The sequence below is a fragment of the Danio rerio genome, chromosome 16, assembly GCF_049306965.1.
Source record: "Danio rerio strain Tuebingen ecotype United States chromosome 16, GRCz12tu, whole genome shotgun sequence".
Lineage (NCBI taxonomy): Eukaryota > Metazoa > Chordata > Actinopteri > Cypriniformes > Danionidae > Danio > Danio rerio.
Genome location: NC_133191.1, coordinates 4,865,600 through 4,883,735, shown reverse-complemented (window position 1 = coordinate 4,883,735; position 18,136 = coordinate 4,865,600). Strand labels below are relative to the sequence as shown.

The 18,136-nt window shown below is 37.9% G+C and overlaps 1 protein-coding gene across 2 annotated transcripts in view; it reads right to left on the bottom strand.

Annotated features, from left to right (window-relative positions):
- The window catches only part of lin28aa (lin-28 homolog Aa), a 32,446-nt gene extending 14,604 nt beyond the window's left edge, over positions 1-17,842 (bottom strand). Inside the window, exons 1-3 of one of the 2 annotated variants that reach the window (XM_017351455.4) lie at positions 17,690-17,842; positions 13,726-13,901; positions 1,383-1,567 (exon numbers count right to left, since the gene is read on the bottom strand). In XM_017351455.4, the coding sequence (XP_017206944.1) occupies positions 1,383-1,567; positions 13,726-13,901; positions 17,690-17,699 (371 nt within the window). In that variant the 5' untranslated portion in view covers positions 17,700-17,842. Of the gene's footprint in view, positions 1-1,382; positions 1,568-13,725; positions 13,902-17,125; positions 17,265-17,689 lie in introns of those variants that run through there. The other variant, XM_017351454.4, reaches the window with a different exon arrangement.
- Between the last annotated feature and the right edge of the window lie 294 nt (positions 17,843-18,136).

Sequence of the window (18,136 nt, the reverse complement as noted above, 5' to 3'; positions counted from 1 at the left end):
TATATCGTTGCTAGGTTAGTCTGTTTTGTTGCTATGGAGTGGATTGACAGCTTAGACTGAGGATGTATCAAATCTTCTTGCCAGTATGAACAGTTAAAAGCAACACACATGTCTCTATCACACTGCAACATGACAATATCAATCTGAACCTCTATAATGGCAGTCTATGGGACCGTTGCTAGGGTGCCGTATCTGGTTGTTAGGGGTGTGGCTAGAAAGTTAAAAGCTCATCAGTTATTGGTAGTTTGGTAGTCTGAGTTAAATGAGCCCAGTTAGAAGTCTGTGCGACAGTCTGATGTAGAGTTATGAGCTCACAAAGTTTGACCCCATGTAAAGTCAATGAGAGTCTTTTGCAGTGGAAGTCTATGGGACAGTTTCTAGGGTCCCAAAAGTGGTTGCTAGGGTGTGGCCAGAAAGCAAAAAGCTCATCAATTATTGGCAGTTAGGTAGTCTGAGTTAAATGAGCTCAATTAGAAGCCTGTAGGACAGACTGATGCAGAGTTATGAGGTCACAAAGTTTGGTCCAATGTTAAGTCAATGGGATTTTTCAGAAGGTCCCGGGACGTTTTTCAGAAAACCAAAAGTCGGATCAGTCGGAAAAGATATAGCAACCCGAGTCAGACCAGTTTGGAGGTCTGGTGTGAGTTTGGTGGTCATAGCTTGAAAGCTCTAGGAGGAGATAGAGTTTAATTTTTAGTCTCAGAAGAAAAATAGGATAACAATAGTCTGGGTTGCTACACAAGCCAGCCTATTAATAATAATACCTTTTATTTTTAGGCGCCTTTCAAAGCACTCAAGAAAACCTTACAGCGGATTACAAGTACATCATAAAAATATAAGCAGTAAAAATGACAATCAGCATAAAATTAAACCAGCAAATCATTAAAAGCTATCCTAAACAAAAACGTCTTTATCTGAGATTTAAAATTGGAAATAGAGTCCATCTGGCGAATGTGCAAAGGCAGGGAATTCCGAAGCATTTTATTTTAAATACAAACTAAATCATCTTAGCATTTATCATTTAAAGCTGCTTTGGGATGTAAACACCGAGTCCTGGGGATATATTGGGGGATATGCGTCAGGTATAAATGCATCAGTGAGCAGGCGTTTTAAACAGTTATTGATCCGGGTCACACTGACAGCCCTAACTGAGGCCAGAGGTGGAGGAAGGGCCGAGATCACCAAATCACATTTATTTTGGAGAGACCTCTAAACATACACACTGAAGGAAGACTCGGTTCTAACTAAAGGATGAGCTGTATTTCTACCTGTAATGTAAAACTATAATTGTTTATAGACACAACAAACTGAATAAGCAGTAAGGGTCGATTGTAATTCATTATTTTTAAAAGTAATTTTCCCCAACACTGGTGATGGCTAACCTGTCTCCTTTAGCCCGGCGTTTCTGGACACTCTTGCCTTTGGGTCTCCGGTCGCTGCCCACACAGTGAGCTCCTCCGGGCCCCGTCACCCGCACAGACTCCAGGCCTTTGGATGACTTCTTGAAGGTGAACTCTACAGACTCACCCTCCTTCAGACTGCGGAAACCCTCCATGTGCAGTTTACTCTGAGAGAGGACACAAAGACGCCTCCGTTAGGTCACTAAAACACAATCAGGGACATGTAAAGGTCCTGTGAAAATAATAGTTATTAATAATTAATAATAATTAATTGTCTTAGTTTCAGTCTGTTCGTTTTAAGGATATAGCTAGTGCGCCCCAAACTGATAAACTTTGTATTTAAAAGAAATACAAAACATGCAATATGATGAGAATGTTTGTTTTAACGCACACAACTGCAACACTAAGCATGAACATCTGCATGTGTGATGCATGTTCTTATAGGAAATGAAAGGGAGAGCAAGTGATTTATGTGAGAAAAAAGCATGCTTTACCCTCCCCCGACCCAGGTTACAGCATTCCTGATACGCGAACGTAGGGAGATGGTCTCATTTAATATATATGTACTTATATACGGTCTTATTCAAAATATTTATACTTATATATGGTCTTATTCAATATATTTAATATATTTATACTTGTATATGGTCTTATTCAATATATATATTTATACTTATATATGGTCTTGTTCAATATATTTATACATATATATGGTCTTATTCAATATATATTTATACTTATATATGGTCTTATTCAATATATTCAATTTATTTATACATATATTCGGACTTATTCAATATATTTATACTTATATATGGTCTTATTCAATATATTTAATATATTTATACTTGTATATGGTCTTATTCAATATATTCAATATATTTATACATATATATGGTCTTATTCAATATATATTTATACTTATATATGGTCTTATTCAATATATTTATACTTATATACGGTCTTATTCAATATATTTATACTTATATATGGTCTTATTCAATATATTTATACTTATATATGGTCTTATTCAATATATTTATACATATATATGGTCTCATTCAATATATTCAATATATTTATACATATATATGGTCTTATTCAATATATTCAATTTATTTATACTTATATATGGTCTTGTTCAATATATTTATACATATATACGGTCTTATTCAATATATTTATACTTATATATTGTCTTATTCTGTAAACAATGTATGTTCTTAACTGTTTGTTCTGACTTGTTTTGTTTTATTTATTTATTTTTTTCTGTTTAGAGCAATGTTGAAGCACCTTTTTGCACAAAAGACAAATTTCCTCTCGGGGACAAATAAAGTTTATCCTAATACTTCATTCTGGATGATTTATGATTCATGGGGACCAAAATAATGTCCCCACGACATCAAAATTGCAGCTATAGTTAACTTATACTAATTACTATACATGTTGGGACATTTCTTCCCTATATTGTGATAAATACCAGGACCATATACATATGCGCACACACACATCCCCCACAGCACACATGTGTGTCTTAATCTCTCTGTCCACTGGAAGGATGCTGCTGCTGCTGCTGCTTGGGCAGAAAAAATTCTTCAAATGGTTGTTTGGCTTCAGTATTTCCTGAGGGTGGACATTTACCCCTGAACAATTAGCTCCCATGGAGGAGTGTAAACGCAGCACTTTAGCTAATTATTTATACTGTTATGCAAAATCACTTTTTATAAGAGGGTTAAACACAGTTGCGTTGCAGCAGTGTGTGAATATAACCAGCTACTAATGGTAGACACTTTGATTACACTTCATAAAACAGTCTGCAGAAACACTTTGATTGACACTCCTTCCTTTTGTACATGTCATCAGAGGGGGAAAGTCCCGCCCACTCGTAACCGTCTCTCCCTCATTATTATAGGATGTTAGTCTTGTTTTTGAATCTACCACTATGCTGACACACAGGCATTTGTAGCTCCGCCCTCTTCTGAAAAAGAGCACAATCTCATTTGAATTTAAAGCGACAGTCACCAAAACGCCACAAATAGGATCAAAGTCTAAATGGGTCAGTTTCAGAGAGTTATCAAACCTTATTAGTGTGCTAGGTATCCTTTAAATGATTAGGGATTGCATATATTTTGCCAGCCAAAAATGTTTTCGCGTTCTGGGTTCACCATGAAATAAGGTCTGTGGTAAACAACCCTAAATAGAAATACGATATACAGTTGAAATTATTAACCCCCCTTTGATTTTTTTTTTCTTTTTTAAATATTTCCCAAATGATGTTTAACAGAGCAAGGAAATTTTCACAGTATGTCTGATAATATTTTTTTTCTTCTGGAGAAAGTCTTATTTGTCCCCCAATTAAAACTAAAAAAAAAAAAAAAACTACACACATCATACATTTAGTCCTTATTTGAGTTCAAAAACACACGCAATATAGCCCACAGTCAGCGCAAACCTCTCATCTGTGTGTGTAATCTTCACCAGCACATGTAAGCTCTGTTAGAAAGTAATTTTGTCATTCCCAGTTCATTTTAGTCCAAAAGGCGAAGATAAGCATGGCATTTTCTTTGTGATTCAGGTTGCTAAAACAATTTTGCTCCTGTGTTTTCCCGGCTTCTCCTTTTTTTCCGCGCTTCACTCTTACATTTGTCCTTTTCTTTCTGAATGGATCAGATGATGGAGACGCTTCAATAATCACGCACACGTTATGATCATCAGCTCAAGAAGTTTGTTATATCAAATATAGACGCGATCGCTAGCTCTGTGGAGAAAGCGAAAACCGCTCGCACTTTTAGACGGACTCGTAAAGCAACAACAGGACACGGCAGATTTTGTTCTTCTTAGCTTTGTGTTTGTTCGTCAAGACGACGACAAGGTGTGTTTGAGCTCGGGTCATCCATGGCTCGTTATTATATGCATATAGTATATCCATGTAATCTCTCGGCTGTGTATTAGAACATGGCGGATCCTTTGTTTACATTCTGTCAAGCTCCACGAGCTCTTGACGTATCTCTGTAGCCAATCAGCGTTCGGCTGCGTGTGTAGCTCCACCTTTTGGTACCCCTTCTTGTTTTTGATACCCTTTTGGAAAGGTGCCGAAAAAGTGGAACAGTACGGTTTGGTTCGGTAAGCTTATTAACAGTGGAAACTGTTGCCATAAAAGCATACCAAACCGAACCGTACCACTCAGTGGAAACGGGCCACAAGCGTACCGAACCGAACCAAACTCTGGTGGCTGAAAATTGCTTTAAAGCCACAAAGTGCTTCAGTTCTTCTGTCTGCTTCTTCTTCTTTGGTCCTAGTCCCATATGGTTGCGGGGTCGGCTCTTTGGAACAAGTCCTCCATTTAGACTTTTCCAGGCTGCACTTCAGCTCTTCTGTAAATTTCGTAAAAGCTCTAAACAAGTAAGATCAGGTAAATCTGCGCAATCAATCTACCAAACACTGCTTACTCGTTTCAACATTTCCTTCTGTTTCTGAACACAAACCAATGTATTCTGGAGATTTTTGTAAACAGAGCTGCCATTGACATCCATAGTAGGATCAACAATACTGTGCAAGCTAATGCTAATGGCTAATCTCCCTCAGTTTTCAACAGAGAAAGAAGCTTGAACAGATTTGGATGGATGAGTAAATGATGACAGAACTGTCATTTTTGGGTGAACTGTCTCTTTACTGGCGTGATGAGGATCTCCGGTTGTGTGAAGACACTGTGTTGTGTTGCAGATGCAGTGTTTCTATTCAAGTACTTCCTTTGTATGCGGGTCAAAGTGACCGTTAACCTATTTCCCTAGACACGTGTGACCCCCAACCCCCAATATCCCTTCCTCCCACTGACATCCCATGATGCTCGGAGGCATCGCATCTAAGCATGGGCTGGTATAAGATTTTCTCTGAATAAAAAACAACAAACATTTTCCCCATTGAACACAATATATCTTATTTTAAGAAACACTTAAAATATTTTAGAACAGTAAACATGTGGGGCTAAATAATTAATCTAAATCATTAAACATCAATTAAGGCACAGATTTCTGTACATTTTGAAAAGGATATCTGTCTTTTCATTCGTTCATTTTCCTTTGGCTTAGTCCCTTGATTCATTAGGAGTCGCCTCTGGAGAATGAACCACCAACTTAGCCAGCATATGTTTTACACAGTGGATGCCCTTCCAGCTGTAACCCAGTACTGGGAAACACCCATACGCACTCATTCACAAAGATTGACTACGGCCAATTTTAGTTGATCAATTCACCTACAACACATGTGTTTGGACTGTGGGGGAAACCGGAGCACCCGGAGGAAACCCACGCCAACATGGGGAGAACATGCAAACTCCACACAGAAACACCAACTGACCCAGCCAGGACTTAAACCAGCGACCTTCTTGCTGTGAGGCGACAGTGCCAACCACTGAGCCACTGTGTCACACCTATCTGTAGTCTTTGGATATAAAGTAAAGTTAAGGTCTACAGTATGCTTGGGTGTTGTTTTTTAAGCGATTTGTTTTTTTTGTGAAGATACCGTTGCCCTCCAAAACTAAATAAAATAGTCGTAAAACCCTGCTGAAATATCCAGCTTAAACCAGCCTAGGCTGGTTGGCTGGTTTTAGCTGGTCGACCAGGCTGGTTTTAGAGGGGTTTTGGCCACTTCCAGGCTGGTTTCCAGCCATTTCCAGCCTGGTCTTAGCTGGTCAGGCTGGGAGATGACCAGCTAAAACCAGCTTGACCAGCCTAGCCAGGCTGGGAGTCCAGCCAAAACCAGCTATATCCAGCTTAAACCAGGCTGGTCAAGCTGGTTTTAGCTGGATTTGGCTGGTAATTTTCCAGCCTGACCAGCTAAGACCAGGCTGGAAATGACTGAAAACCAGCCTGGAAGTGGCCAAAACCCCTCTAAAACCAGCCTGGTAGACCAGCTAAAACCAGCCAACCAGCCTAGGCTGGTTTAAGCTGGATTTTTCAGCAGGGAAAGCATGTAAAAAAATACAAACACCATAGGAACAGTATAACAGAACCTTGACTTTTCCACCCTGCTGTAAACTGGGTATAATCATCCCATGCCTAATCCGATCACACAGCCAAACACGTAATATATGAATACAGATCAGTTCTGTACAAATATGGATGATCCATTGGCTTCAGGCACACAGGTGATGCAGAAATCGCAAGTTTTGATATAAGCAGAAGAGCATTTCCAGTGCTACAGATGTGACATTTGCAGTAAAAACTTCAAACATAAATTCACAGGGAAAGTACACTCGCCGGCCACTTTATAAGGTACACCTGTCCAGCTCCTTGTTAATGCGCATTTCTAATCAGCCAATCGCATGGCAGCAACTCAGTGCACTTAGGCTTTTAGACATGGTCAAGATGATCTGCTGCAGATCAAAGCGAGCATCAGAATGCGGAAGAAAGGGGATTTAAGTGACTTTGAATGTGGCATGGTTGTTGGTGCCAGACGGGCTGGTCCGAGTATTTCAGAAACTGCTGATCTACTGGGATTTTCAGCCACAACCATCTCTAGGGTTTACAGAGAATGGTCCGACAAAGAGAAAATATCCAGTGAGCGGCAGTTCTGTGGGCGCAAATGCCTTGTTGATGCCAGAGGTCAGAGGAGAATGGCCAGACTGGTTCTAGCTGATAGAAAGACAACAGTAACTCAAATAAGCACTCGATACAGCCGAGGTCTGCAGAAGAGGATCTCTGATCACACAACACGTCCAACCTTAGGGTGGATGGGCTACAGCAGCAGAAGACCACACCGGGTGCCGCTCCTGTCAGCTAAGAACAGGAAACTGAGGCTACAATTTACACAGGCTCACCAAAATTGACAATAGCAGATTGGAGAAACGTTGCCTGCTCTGATGAGTCTCCATTTCTGCTGCCACATTCGGAAGTTGGGTCAGAATTTGCCATCAACAACATGAAAGCATGGATTCATCCTGCCTTGTATCAGCGGTTCAGGCTGCTGGTGTAATGGTGTGGGGGATATTTTGTTGGCACACTTTGGGTCCATTAGTACCAAATGACAATCGTGTCAACACCACAGCCTACCTGAGTATTGTTGCTGACCATGTCCATCCCTTTATGACCATAGTGTCTCCATCATCTGATGGCTACTTCCAGCAGGATAGCACACATGTCATAAAGCGCGAATCATCTCAGACTGGTTTCTTGAACATGACAATGAGTTCACTGCACTCAAACGGCCTCCACAGTCACCAGAGCTCAATCCAATAGAGCACCTTTGGGATGTGGTGGGAGATTCACATCATGGATGTGCAGCCGACAAACCTGCAGCAACTGCGTGATGCTATAAAGTCAATATGGAGCAAAATCTCTGAGGAATATTTTTAGTACCTTCTTGAATCTCTGCCATGAAGATTAAAGCAGTTCTGAAGGCAAAAGAAGGTCCAATCGGGTACTAGTAAGGTGTACCTAATAAAGTGGCCGGTAAGTGTATATGTTATCTGAAAACATTTCTTATATTCTAAATGAGGGAAATAAGCATGTGTAATGGTTGTGAAGCAAAAATGTTTGCAAGTTTACAGTAGACAACATACTTTCTAGAAATTCTGTGAATTTAACTGCACAGCCCAACACAAGTAATGCTCATCAAGAGGATAAGAGTCGCTCACTATAGAACAAACATGATTGAGTTTATTTGATTTGACATTTTTGCATTTATATGGTAAAAATTTGGTTATGGGTGAGACTGATGTGAAACTTTGTGTGTAGTGACTTTGGTGAATCAAATATAATTGTTTGAAAACACTGAAAGATAAATACTGAATACAGAAACAATACTGTAAAATAAAAGCCTACAAAAAAAAAAAAAAACTCAAAAGGGTTTCGCTATTTTGGTGAAAAGTTTCTTTTTTTTCATGGTGAGGTTGACATTTGCATGGAATTGAATTTGAATTTGAATTTATTGAATGGGATAGCCCCTTAAGATGAATGATCTCATTTTCGAGGGGGTCACTAAAAGTTCACAAATCAAACAGAGTACAACACATCATAAAGTACATACACTTGACAAGACAAACAAACAAACAATCAAACAAGCAGCACACTCCACCTGAAACACCTCCCACAATCCAAAGCCTAAATAAGCAACAACATATAACCAAAAGTACAAACAATTTGATATGCAAATAAATAATAAACATTTAATTTAATTTAATTTGGAGCCAAATTTAATAACATTTGCAAGTTGTTTCCAGAAGAGAAAATAAATTGCTTGGAAGCGAATAAAGAAAGGATGTGTCCTGCTGAAGGGAGCCCTGTTTCTTTTGTTTGCTGTGACAAAGACCAGCGGAGTTAATGTTGTGTAGCTGAGGCCGGCTGTCACTGAACGTGTGTGCAGCGCGTGGATTACAAATCAATCATGCCACTGTCGCCTTTGGCTTGCTTAGTTTGAAGAATCATTCATTCATTCATTTTCCTTCGGCTTAGTGCCTTATTTATCAGGGGTCGAAACAGCAGAATGAACTGCCAACTATTTCAGCATATGTTTTACACAGTTGATGCCCTTCCAGCTGCAACCCAGTAATGGGAAACACCCATGCACACTCATTCACACATGCACTCATACGCTACGGCTAATTTAGTTAATCCAATTGGCCTAAAGCGCATGTGTTTGGACAGTGGGGGAAACCGGAGCATCCGGAGGAAACCCACACCAACACGTGGAGCACGGGAAGATCATTTCACCATCAATATCGCAATGCATTTTCAAGAGTTCACACTTAGCTGATGATTGATAATAAAGCTAGTTTGGCATGCTGCCCCGGGAGAGAGCCCTGAGCTTTTAAGATCCTCGAGCCCTGGGCTCCCTCCCGTTGCAAGGCGAGAGGGGAGTTTGAGCTCAGGTAGATCTCGTTGACTCCCCCTCTTGCTTGTTGTAGCTAAGTGTCAGATATGGATGCTGAAAGGTGTACTCAGAGTTTAGCTAAAGTATTTGGATTATTTGTTTAGAGTGCTTGTTTTTGAACTGTGGGAGGAACCCGGGACAACCCACGCGATCACGGGGAGAACGAGCAAACTCCGCACAGAAATGCCGTCGGGTTTGGAAAGGAATTAAACCAGGGGCATTCTTGCTGTGAGGCAACAGCGCTAATCGCTGGCCACCGTGACGCCCGTTGGAAAGGAAGGGAAAGTAGGGTTGGGTGGGGGGGTTTCTTCAAGACGAAGGTATTGCGATGAGAAAAGTCTGTTTATTTATAGTGAGTTAAGGATTGTCTGATAGGATAATCAGTCATTAGCTAAAGTTGGAACAGCTGTGAACAATCATAAGCACGTGATCCTCTCGAAATTTGTTTATAAATAAACTTCACTTAAAAATAAATCTGGGTTCCACACAATTCCTTCTTGTTGTCCCACCACAAATTAAGTTAACTTGATTTGTTTTTACAAATGTAAGTGGACTGAACATAAAACAATGAAATTGTCCAAAAACAATCTCAAGAGTTGGGTTGGTTCAGCTCCTTTTAAATAAGTAGTTTGAACAAGTAGCCAGTAATTTTCGGAGTGTGAGCATCCGCAATAGTCACATCACAGTGCAATGCTGAGGTGGGATAACATTTGATCATCACTACAGATCAGATTGTGTGGGATTTGTGGAGTGACTGCAGAGTTTATCCATAACAGAGTGAAAATGAGGGAAAGTTTATCATTTGCATATTTTTTTAAAAGCATCTCAGTTACAAAACAAAAATGGCAACATTCATTTTTCTTCGGCTTAGTTTCTTTGTTCATCAGGCATCGCCACAGCGGAATGAACCGCCAACTTTTCAAGCATATGTTTTACGCAGCAGATGCCCTTTCAGCTGCAGCCCAGTACTGGGAAACACTTATACACGCACATACACTACGGCCAAGTTAGTTCATCAATTCCTCTACAGCACGTATGTTTGGACTGTTGAGGAAACCGGAGCACGCGGAGGAAACCCACGCCAACATGGGGAGAACATGCAAACTCCACACAGAAATGCCAACTGGCCCAGCCGGGCCCCAAACCAGAAACCTTCTTGCTGTGAGGCGACAGTGCTAACCACTTATCCAGCGTGCCGCCCAGCTACATTTTACAACATCAAATAACTTATCATGGAATTGTATCAGCCATTCTACTCCTATATCAACACATTTTGCAGCGTAAAAAAAAACGTAGTAAACACCTTAGCTGCGTCCCAAATGGCACACTATACACTATGCACTCATGCACTATGTACTTATGCACTTACACACTCAACAGGATAGTATATGTATGTAGTGGCGTCCCAAATGGCACACTAATGTTTTTTACTAACCGGAAGTTTAAACCGTTTCCCTGATGACGTTTGACGGTTGCCAAATCAGTGAAATAAACGACCGAATTATCAAATAATACCTGCCGTGAGTATAATCGCATTCACCATCGGGAGGCGCTATAATCACTCTCGTAGGAGAATTTTGCCTTCACCATCCAAAATAAATAAAGTTATTCAACATGTGCGCCCATAGCTCTGCCCCTTCCGCTACGTAAGCAAACCTGCGGTCGTTGAGTGCGTGAAGTGTCCAACATTACACACTTCATTTTAGCGGCTGAATGAGTGCATGATCCGGGTAATTAAAGTGCACTTATTATTTTTAGAGTTTTCAGTGTGAACACACTACTTACACTATTTATACTACAAAATGGTGTAGAATAGTGCATAAGTATGCCATTTGGGATGCAGCTCTTGTCTGCAGATGTATTATTTAATTACTTCAAAAAAAGGGCAGCAAATGAAAATGGCCTCTCCAGTGTTTTAAAAAAGCTCTGTTTTTGCCACTTGAAAACTCCGGCATAGTGTGGACAGATGGCGTAAATGTGGTAAAACTTGTCCCCATGCCTTATGTCCCCAACCTAAATGCTACTATGCAATAGCATATGTGGCTAATGGCTTTATGACAGGAAACAAGATTAAAGGGATCGTCTTTGAAGGCGCTCTTGAGTACAGGCCAGACTGTTGTTTTAAGAGGTGACACTTACATGAGGAATGAGAAGTGAAGGGGGGACTAGTGTGTGATACTGTCTGCCTAGAGTTTTGGACAATCAGGCATGATTGTTTCAGACATTTCAGATGACGGCTTTACAAAAAATAAAGGGCAAAAAAAAATGGGGAAAGGGTCAATGCAACAGCCTCCGAAATGTAATTCTGCCGTTTTGCATGAAAAAACAAAGAAATAAGTATTGTAGAATGTTTCTTTCATTCTGAGATCGATGGATTTTTGGTTAAACTTGGTCTGTGATATAAAAGAAGCTTTAGATTTTTGCTCTTTATGACACAAAATGCATCAGTAATACCCACTTGTGGTATTTCTGAAAGCTGTCTTACTATGGTATGACACAGATATCCACTGAACATGCCACTGCAGATAAAGGTTATTTAAGGTTCTAAATAAATACAATTTCTAAAGATTACAAAGATGAATTATACCCTTTTGTGGGTTTTTCTGCATTAATTGAAAATGCAATGGAAAAAAACATTTGGGATTTTGCTGAGGGAATCAAGGTGATGCAAACCTACATGATAAAAAGTGATTAGTTACTTAAAGCGAGTCAACCAATTGCCTTAAAAACAACAAGTTGTCTTTATAAAAGTAACCTAAGTTAACCCATTCACTGCAAAAAATGCTTTTCTTGCTTAGATTTTGTGTCTTGTTTCTAGTCTAAATATCTAAAATTTCTTATATCAAGAGGCATTTTCTAGACAAGCAAAACATATTGTCTTGTTTTGAGAAATAATATGCCAATAATAAGTGAGTTTTTCCTTAAAACAAGCAAAATAATCTGCCAACGGGGTAAGCAAAATAATCTTGGTTTTTTTTTTGACGTATGATTATTTTGCTTACCCCGTTGGCAGATTATTTTGCTTGTTTTAAAGAAAAACTCACTTATTATTGGCATATTATTTCTTAAAACAAGACAATATGTTTTGCTTGTCTAGAAAATTCCTAAATCAAGAAGAATTTTCAGATATTTGGACTAGAAACAAGACAAAAAATCTAAGTAAGAAAAGCATTTTTTGCAGTGTTGTAACTTGGAACTGTTAAGTTGACTTCATTTTTATAATGATACTAATTTTACTCACTTTTTTAAAGTCAACTAATCCCTTTTTACAGTGTCAGACTATTTTAGCACGTCTGTTTTCAAATAAGTACTGTAATTATTACAATATTACATATTTGGTGCTTTTTCCGGCGAGGCAGTGGCACAGTAGGTAGTGCTGTCGCCTCACAGCAAAAAACACTGGGTCGCTGGTTCGAACCTCGGCTCAGTTGGCGTTTCTGTGTGGAGTTTGCATGTTCTTCCTGCCTTTGTGTGGGTTTCCTTCGGGTGCTCCGGTTTCCCCCACAGTCCAAAGACATGCGGTACAGGTAAATTGGGTAGGCTAAATTGTCTGTAGTGGATGAGTGTGTGTGTGAATGTGTGTGTGGATGTTTTTCAGAGATGGGTTGCGGCTGGAAGGGCATCCGCTGCGTAAAAACTTGCTGGATAAGTTGGCGGTTCATTCCGCTGTGGCGACCCCGGATAAATAAAGGGACTAAGCCGACAAGAAAATGAATGGTGCTTTTTCCAGAGATGGGGGGCTGGAAGGGCATCCGCTACCTGAAAACGTGCTGGATAAGTTGGCGGTTCATTCCGCTGTGGCGACCCCGGATTAATAAAAGGACTAAGCCGAAAAGAAAATAAATGAATGAATGAATAAATATTTGGTGCTTCATTAAGTCTATAAAATCTACAATTATAGCTAGTATTGAATTTAGAAGACACTGGAAGAGCAGATTTATTTGACTGTATGTCATTTTGCTAGATACAGGAATGCTGAAAAAATCTAATATAATATTAGTTTACTTTTATTTAAAAAAAGAGTACAATTAGCATAATTATAAAAATGAAGTCAACTTAACAGTTCCAAGTTAAATAGGGTTAACTTACGTTATTTTTGTAAAGTCAACTTGTTGCTTTTAAAACAATTGTTTTACTCGCTTTAAGTAACTAATCACTTTTTAGAGTGTACAGACTGGCCTACAAAAATACACTGTAAAAATACAATTATCTGATGTTGTCCCAACACAAATCTACTAAGTTCTCTTAATTGTTATTACAAATTTAAGTGGATTAAAACAATTAAGTTTCACAAAAAAAAAACACTCAAGAATTGTGTTGATTCAGCTCATTTTAAATAAGCAGTTTGAAGAAGCAGCTCGTTTTGAGTGCGTGCTGTGGCTGCAGCTTCAAAACGAAACAAAGTGTGATGTTTAGGGACTTAAACATTGTAGCTGATTTCCCAAGAAATGCTTACCTGATGGACAAATACATCAACTGGAGTTTCCAAAGGCACACCGTCCCGTGTGTTCATGGATAGGAATCCAAAACCCATCCGAACATTGAACCACTTGCACACACCCACACCATGATACGGCCGAGGGTCTTCCTCTGCGGCCTGCCCCTCCTCCTCCTCTGTCTTCGCACAGCCTCCTGCAAAATCATTTGCATCTACCATCAGAGGTTTACAAGAGAAAATAAAGGCTTTTGTCCATTTAATAATTAAAAATAAAAACTGAATCTATTCATAAATCTATCGACAGACATGCAGTGCTAAAACTAAAAGTTCCAAAACAGTTGTCTGTGGAAACTGGAAATAAAGCCATTTTTGTGACCCCAAAAAAACTTTGGGTGAACAGTTCTTAAAATAACAGTTCTCTCTTATTTTGATTAATGCTTTAATAACTTAAAGAACCCTCATAAATACCTTCTGTGCAATGCAAATGTAAAGCGTTATCGATGGAACCACAACTGCCAGATTTATTCCTGGATATAGGCTACCCAGTGGTTGTCTGCAATAATTTTGCTCCATTTTCAAGCCACTCATATACTTTATCATCATGTTTTACAACAGAGCAATCATCTTGTTTGTTAAAAATTTAATAGTTTCTTAGCAAATAAATACAAATCAAGACATTTCTCAAAATATTACAATTAGGCATGGGACGGTGTGAGATTCTGATGGTATGATAATCTTGGATAAAAATATCACGGTTTCACAGTATTGTGATTACTGCTCTGATATTATGTTCTTTTTAAATGTCCGGGTAAAAAAAAATGTTTTCCCATTAAACACAATATATTTAAATTTGAGAAACATTTTAAATATTTTAGAATTGTAAATATGTCAGGCTAAATAACACAAATGTCATGTCTTCATCAGAGTTCTTTACAACTAAAAACGGCATCTTTGGATATATTTTCTGCTGGAGATACTGTTGTCCTAAAAAAGAAAAAAACCTAAATAAAAAATCTTACACATACTTTAGGAACGGTATGGCAGCAAATTTTGGTGGTTTTAAAACCTTGATTTTTCCAGATCGCAGTATACCTTGAAAACGGTTATCGTCCCGTGCCTCATTAGCCTATTATTAAGCAGAACAACAGTATACTGCTATCATCACTATGAAATATACTTTCAAATTTAAAGGAATAGGAAAACAAATAGGGAAAAAAAACTATAAGAATTGTCAACAAATTCGTACGCATTATTAATCAAATTGCCACAAAGTAAAATAGATACGAATTTTCATGACAATGTTTTGTAGAAATTATATGAACTCTTTAATATATTACAATATTTAAATAACTGCTTTCTTATTATATGTAGTTTAAAATTAAGTTATTATTCCAGTCATTATTACTTTTATTACTTTAATATGAATAATAATAGTAATAATTATTATAAATATTATTAACATTGGAGTGATTTCTGAAGGATCATGAGACTCTGAAAACTGGAGTAATGAAGCTGAAAATTCATCTTTAAAATAAATCACTGGAATACATTATTGCATTATATTATAAACTACTTGTGAACCATTATTTTATAGTGCAATAACATTTCACAATTTAACATTTTTATTGACATAAATGCAGCCTTGTTGAGCAGGAGAAACTTATTTTAAAACATTTAAAAATCATACTGACCCCAAACCTTTGACTGGTAGTGTGTGTGCATGCGCGCACGCGCGTGTGTGTTTGTGTGCGTGCGTGCGTGCATGTGTGTGTGTGTGTATGTGTATATATATATATATATATATATATATATATATATATATATATATATATATATATATATATATATATATATATATATATATGTATATATATATATATATATATATATATATATATATATATATATATATACGGAGAGATGCAAAAACCTCTAAGTGCCGTCTGAAATTTCCATCGAAAATGAACATTTTTTTATTCCCTTTGTTTATGTTGATATATTTAACCTTTAAAGACCAGGAAAAAGAGACTTATTGTTTGCCATAAAAGTGATCTTACTGAACATACACAGAGGAATCTGAGAAAAATGCTTATTTTTGAGGAAAAATTCAGGATTTTTGTATCTAAACTCTTCATATACTCTATATATGGGCAATTCCATGCAAATGTCAACCTTGCCATGAAAAAAATTAAGTCTTCGCCAAAATAGCAAAACCGTTTCTGTGTTTTTTGTCTAGGCTTGTATTTTACAGTGCTTTAAAAATACTCGAAAATGTATCTGTCAGTGTTTTTAAACAATTATATATGATTTACCAAAATCACACAAAATTTCACATCTGTCACATCCATAACAGAGAGATGTCACATCCACAACGAAGCTTTTCCTCATAAATGCAAAAATGTAAAATCAAATCAAATAAATCATGTTTGTTCTGAGCCGACTCTTATCCTTTTGATTAGCATCGTTTCATTTGGGTTGTGCAGTTTAATTCACAGAATTTCTTCAAAGTATGTTGTCTACGGTAAATGCGCAGACCTTTTTGTCACATAGCGCACGTTTATTTTCCTCCTTTAAAATATAATAAATGTGTAAAGACTGATATTTTTCTGCTCCCACAACTCGGTGGCTAGTTGTTTTGAAAAATATAAAGATATGTTTCAATATAATGTTAACATAGACTTCCTATGTCAAATTATGTTTTGAGATTTTAATGCAAATGTCACATCAATAACGCTGAAATTGCTCATCTATCTATCTATCTATCTATCTATCTATCTATCTATCTATCTATCTATCTATCTATCTATCTATCTATCTATCTATCTATCTATCTATATATATATATATATATATATATATATATATATATGTATATGTATGTATGTATGTATGTATATATGTATGTATTAATACACATTTATTGAGCTATAGAATTATTTACACCAAGACCAGATCATGTTGTCCTCTGAGGTGCACAAAGCTGGAAATAAACAATAGGCCTATATCAATGGCATCAATAAAAAAAATCAATAATTTGAGAATATTCATTAGGCTATCCACATAATCCGACACACTGCTTCAACTGGCGCTTCTTTCCAAGATGATGGAGCCTTTCTACAAATGTCTGATCATTAAACCCGACAAAAGCACACACTTGTGTGAAACTGAAGTCATGGTAAAATCCTGTTGGGGTAAAGTTGGTTATATTCGCATATTCTGACTTCTCCATACTGTAACTTACAAAAAGAATTTGCTATTGTAAATAGAGAAATTATATTAGCAGCCAATGACTATCAAAGTACAACATTGTACACTGTGAATTAAATAGCGTTAATGTTGTTTTGAAGTCATACTTGCATGCGATTACGAACCGAATATTCAAAGTACCATGGTTAAAGGGAGTGGAAACCAACTTTACCTCAATTAAAAATCCTTCCCTTCTGTGACTATTCAACGCGGTCCTAAAGTCTCATTTAAAACTCCGTCTTCATTGAGAAAACCATATTAAAACTAAGAGCATGCTCCGATATGCCCTCACTCACTTTACACGAGGAAGTGGGGGGTCAGAGAGAGAGAAAACCTGAAAGACAATGAATGAATGGACCCCAGCCCCCGCGTCTCCTGAAAACCAGCAACACCTTACTGAGGTGAAGTTACTTTTATATTTGCACATTCATTCAGTGGCAACTTGTAACATTCCCCCTCTATTGTTTACCATGGTACTTTGAATATTTGGTCTGAAATCACAAGCAAGACTTCAAAACAACCTTAGCGCTGTTTAATTGACTATACGCAGTGTTTGATAGTCATTGGCTGATAATATAACTTCTCTATTTAGATTTTGGAAATTATATTATTAAGGAGAAAGTATAAATGCGTGAAAACAAAACCAACTTTACCTCAGTCAACACCTTGATGTAGCTACCTTCACACTGAGGGCCAGATTTTCCCACAAAAAAACAAAAACAAACATCTGACATACCCTCTGCCATGGGTTTCCTCAATTCTGGCCTCCTCTATGCTTAACTCCCGGGGTTCAGTTCTGGATGTTTGCGTTAAAACTCGGACCTCCAGGTGGTCTCTCGGTGGTTTGGTGACCCTGTACTGATGCTTCTCGCTGGCCGACCCCCTCTCTGCCTGTTTCGGTCAAGTCCACGTGATTCCCAATCACTTACTCTCCAGGATGACCAACACATTCCTCAATGGATGCCCCCCTCAGTGCAAAAGCAGACCAATCACACATGGAGAGCGCGAAGCTGACGCCCGGCCCCCAAAACCCATTAAAATGTTGATGTTCGCGTGTCCAGGGATGACAATTAAAGAAATAACGGTAACACTTTACAATAACAGTACATGAATAATGATGTATTCATATGTAAACTAAAATTACTTTATTATGAATTAATGATGAGTTAAGGTATGCACTAAT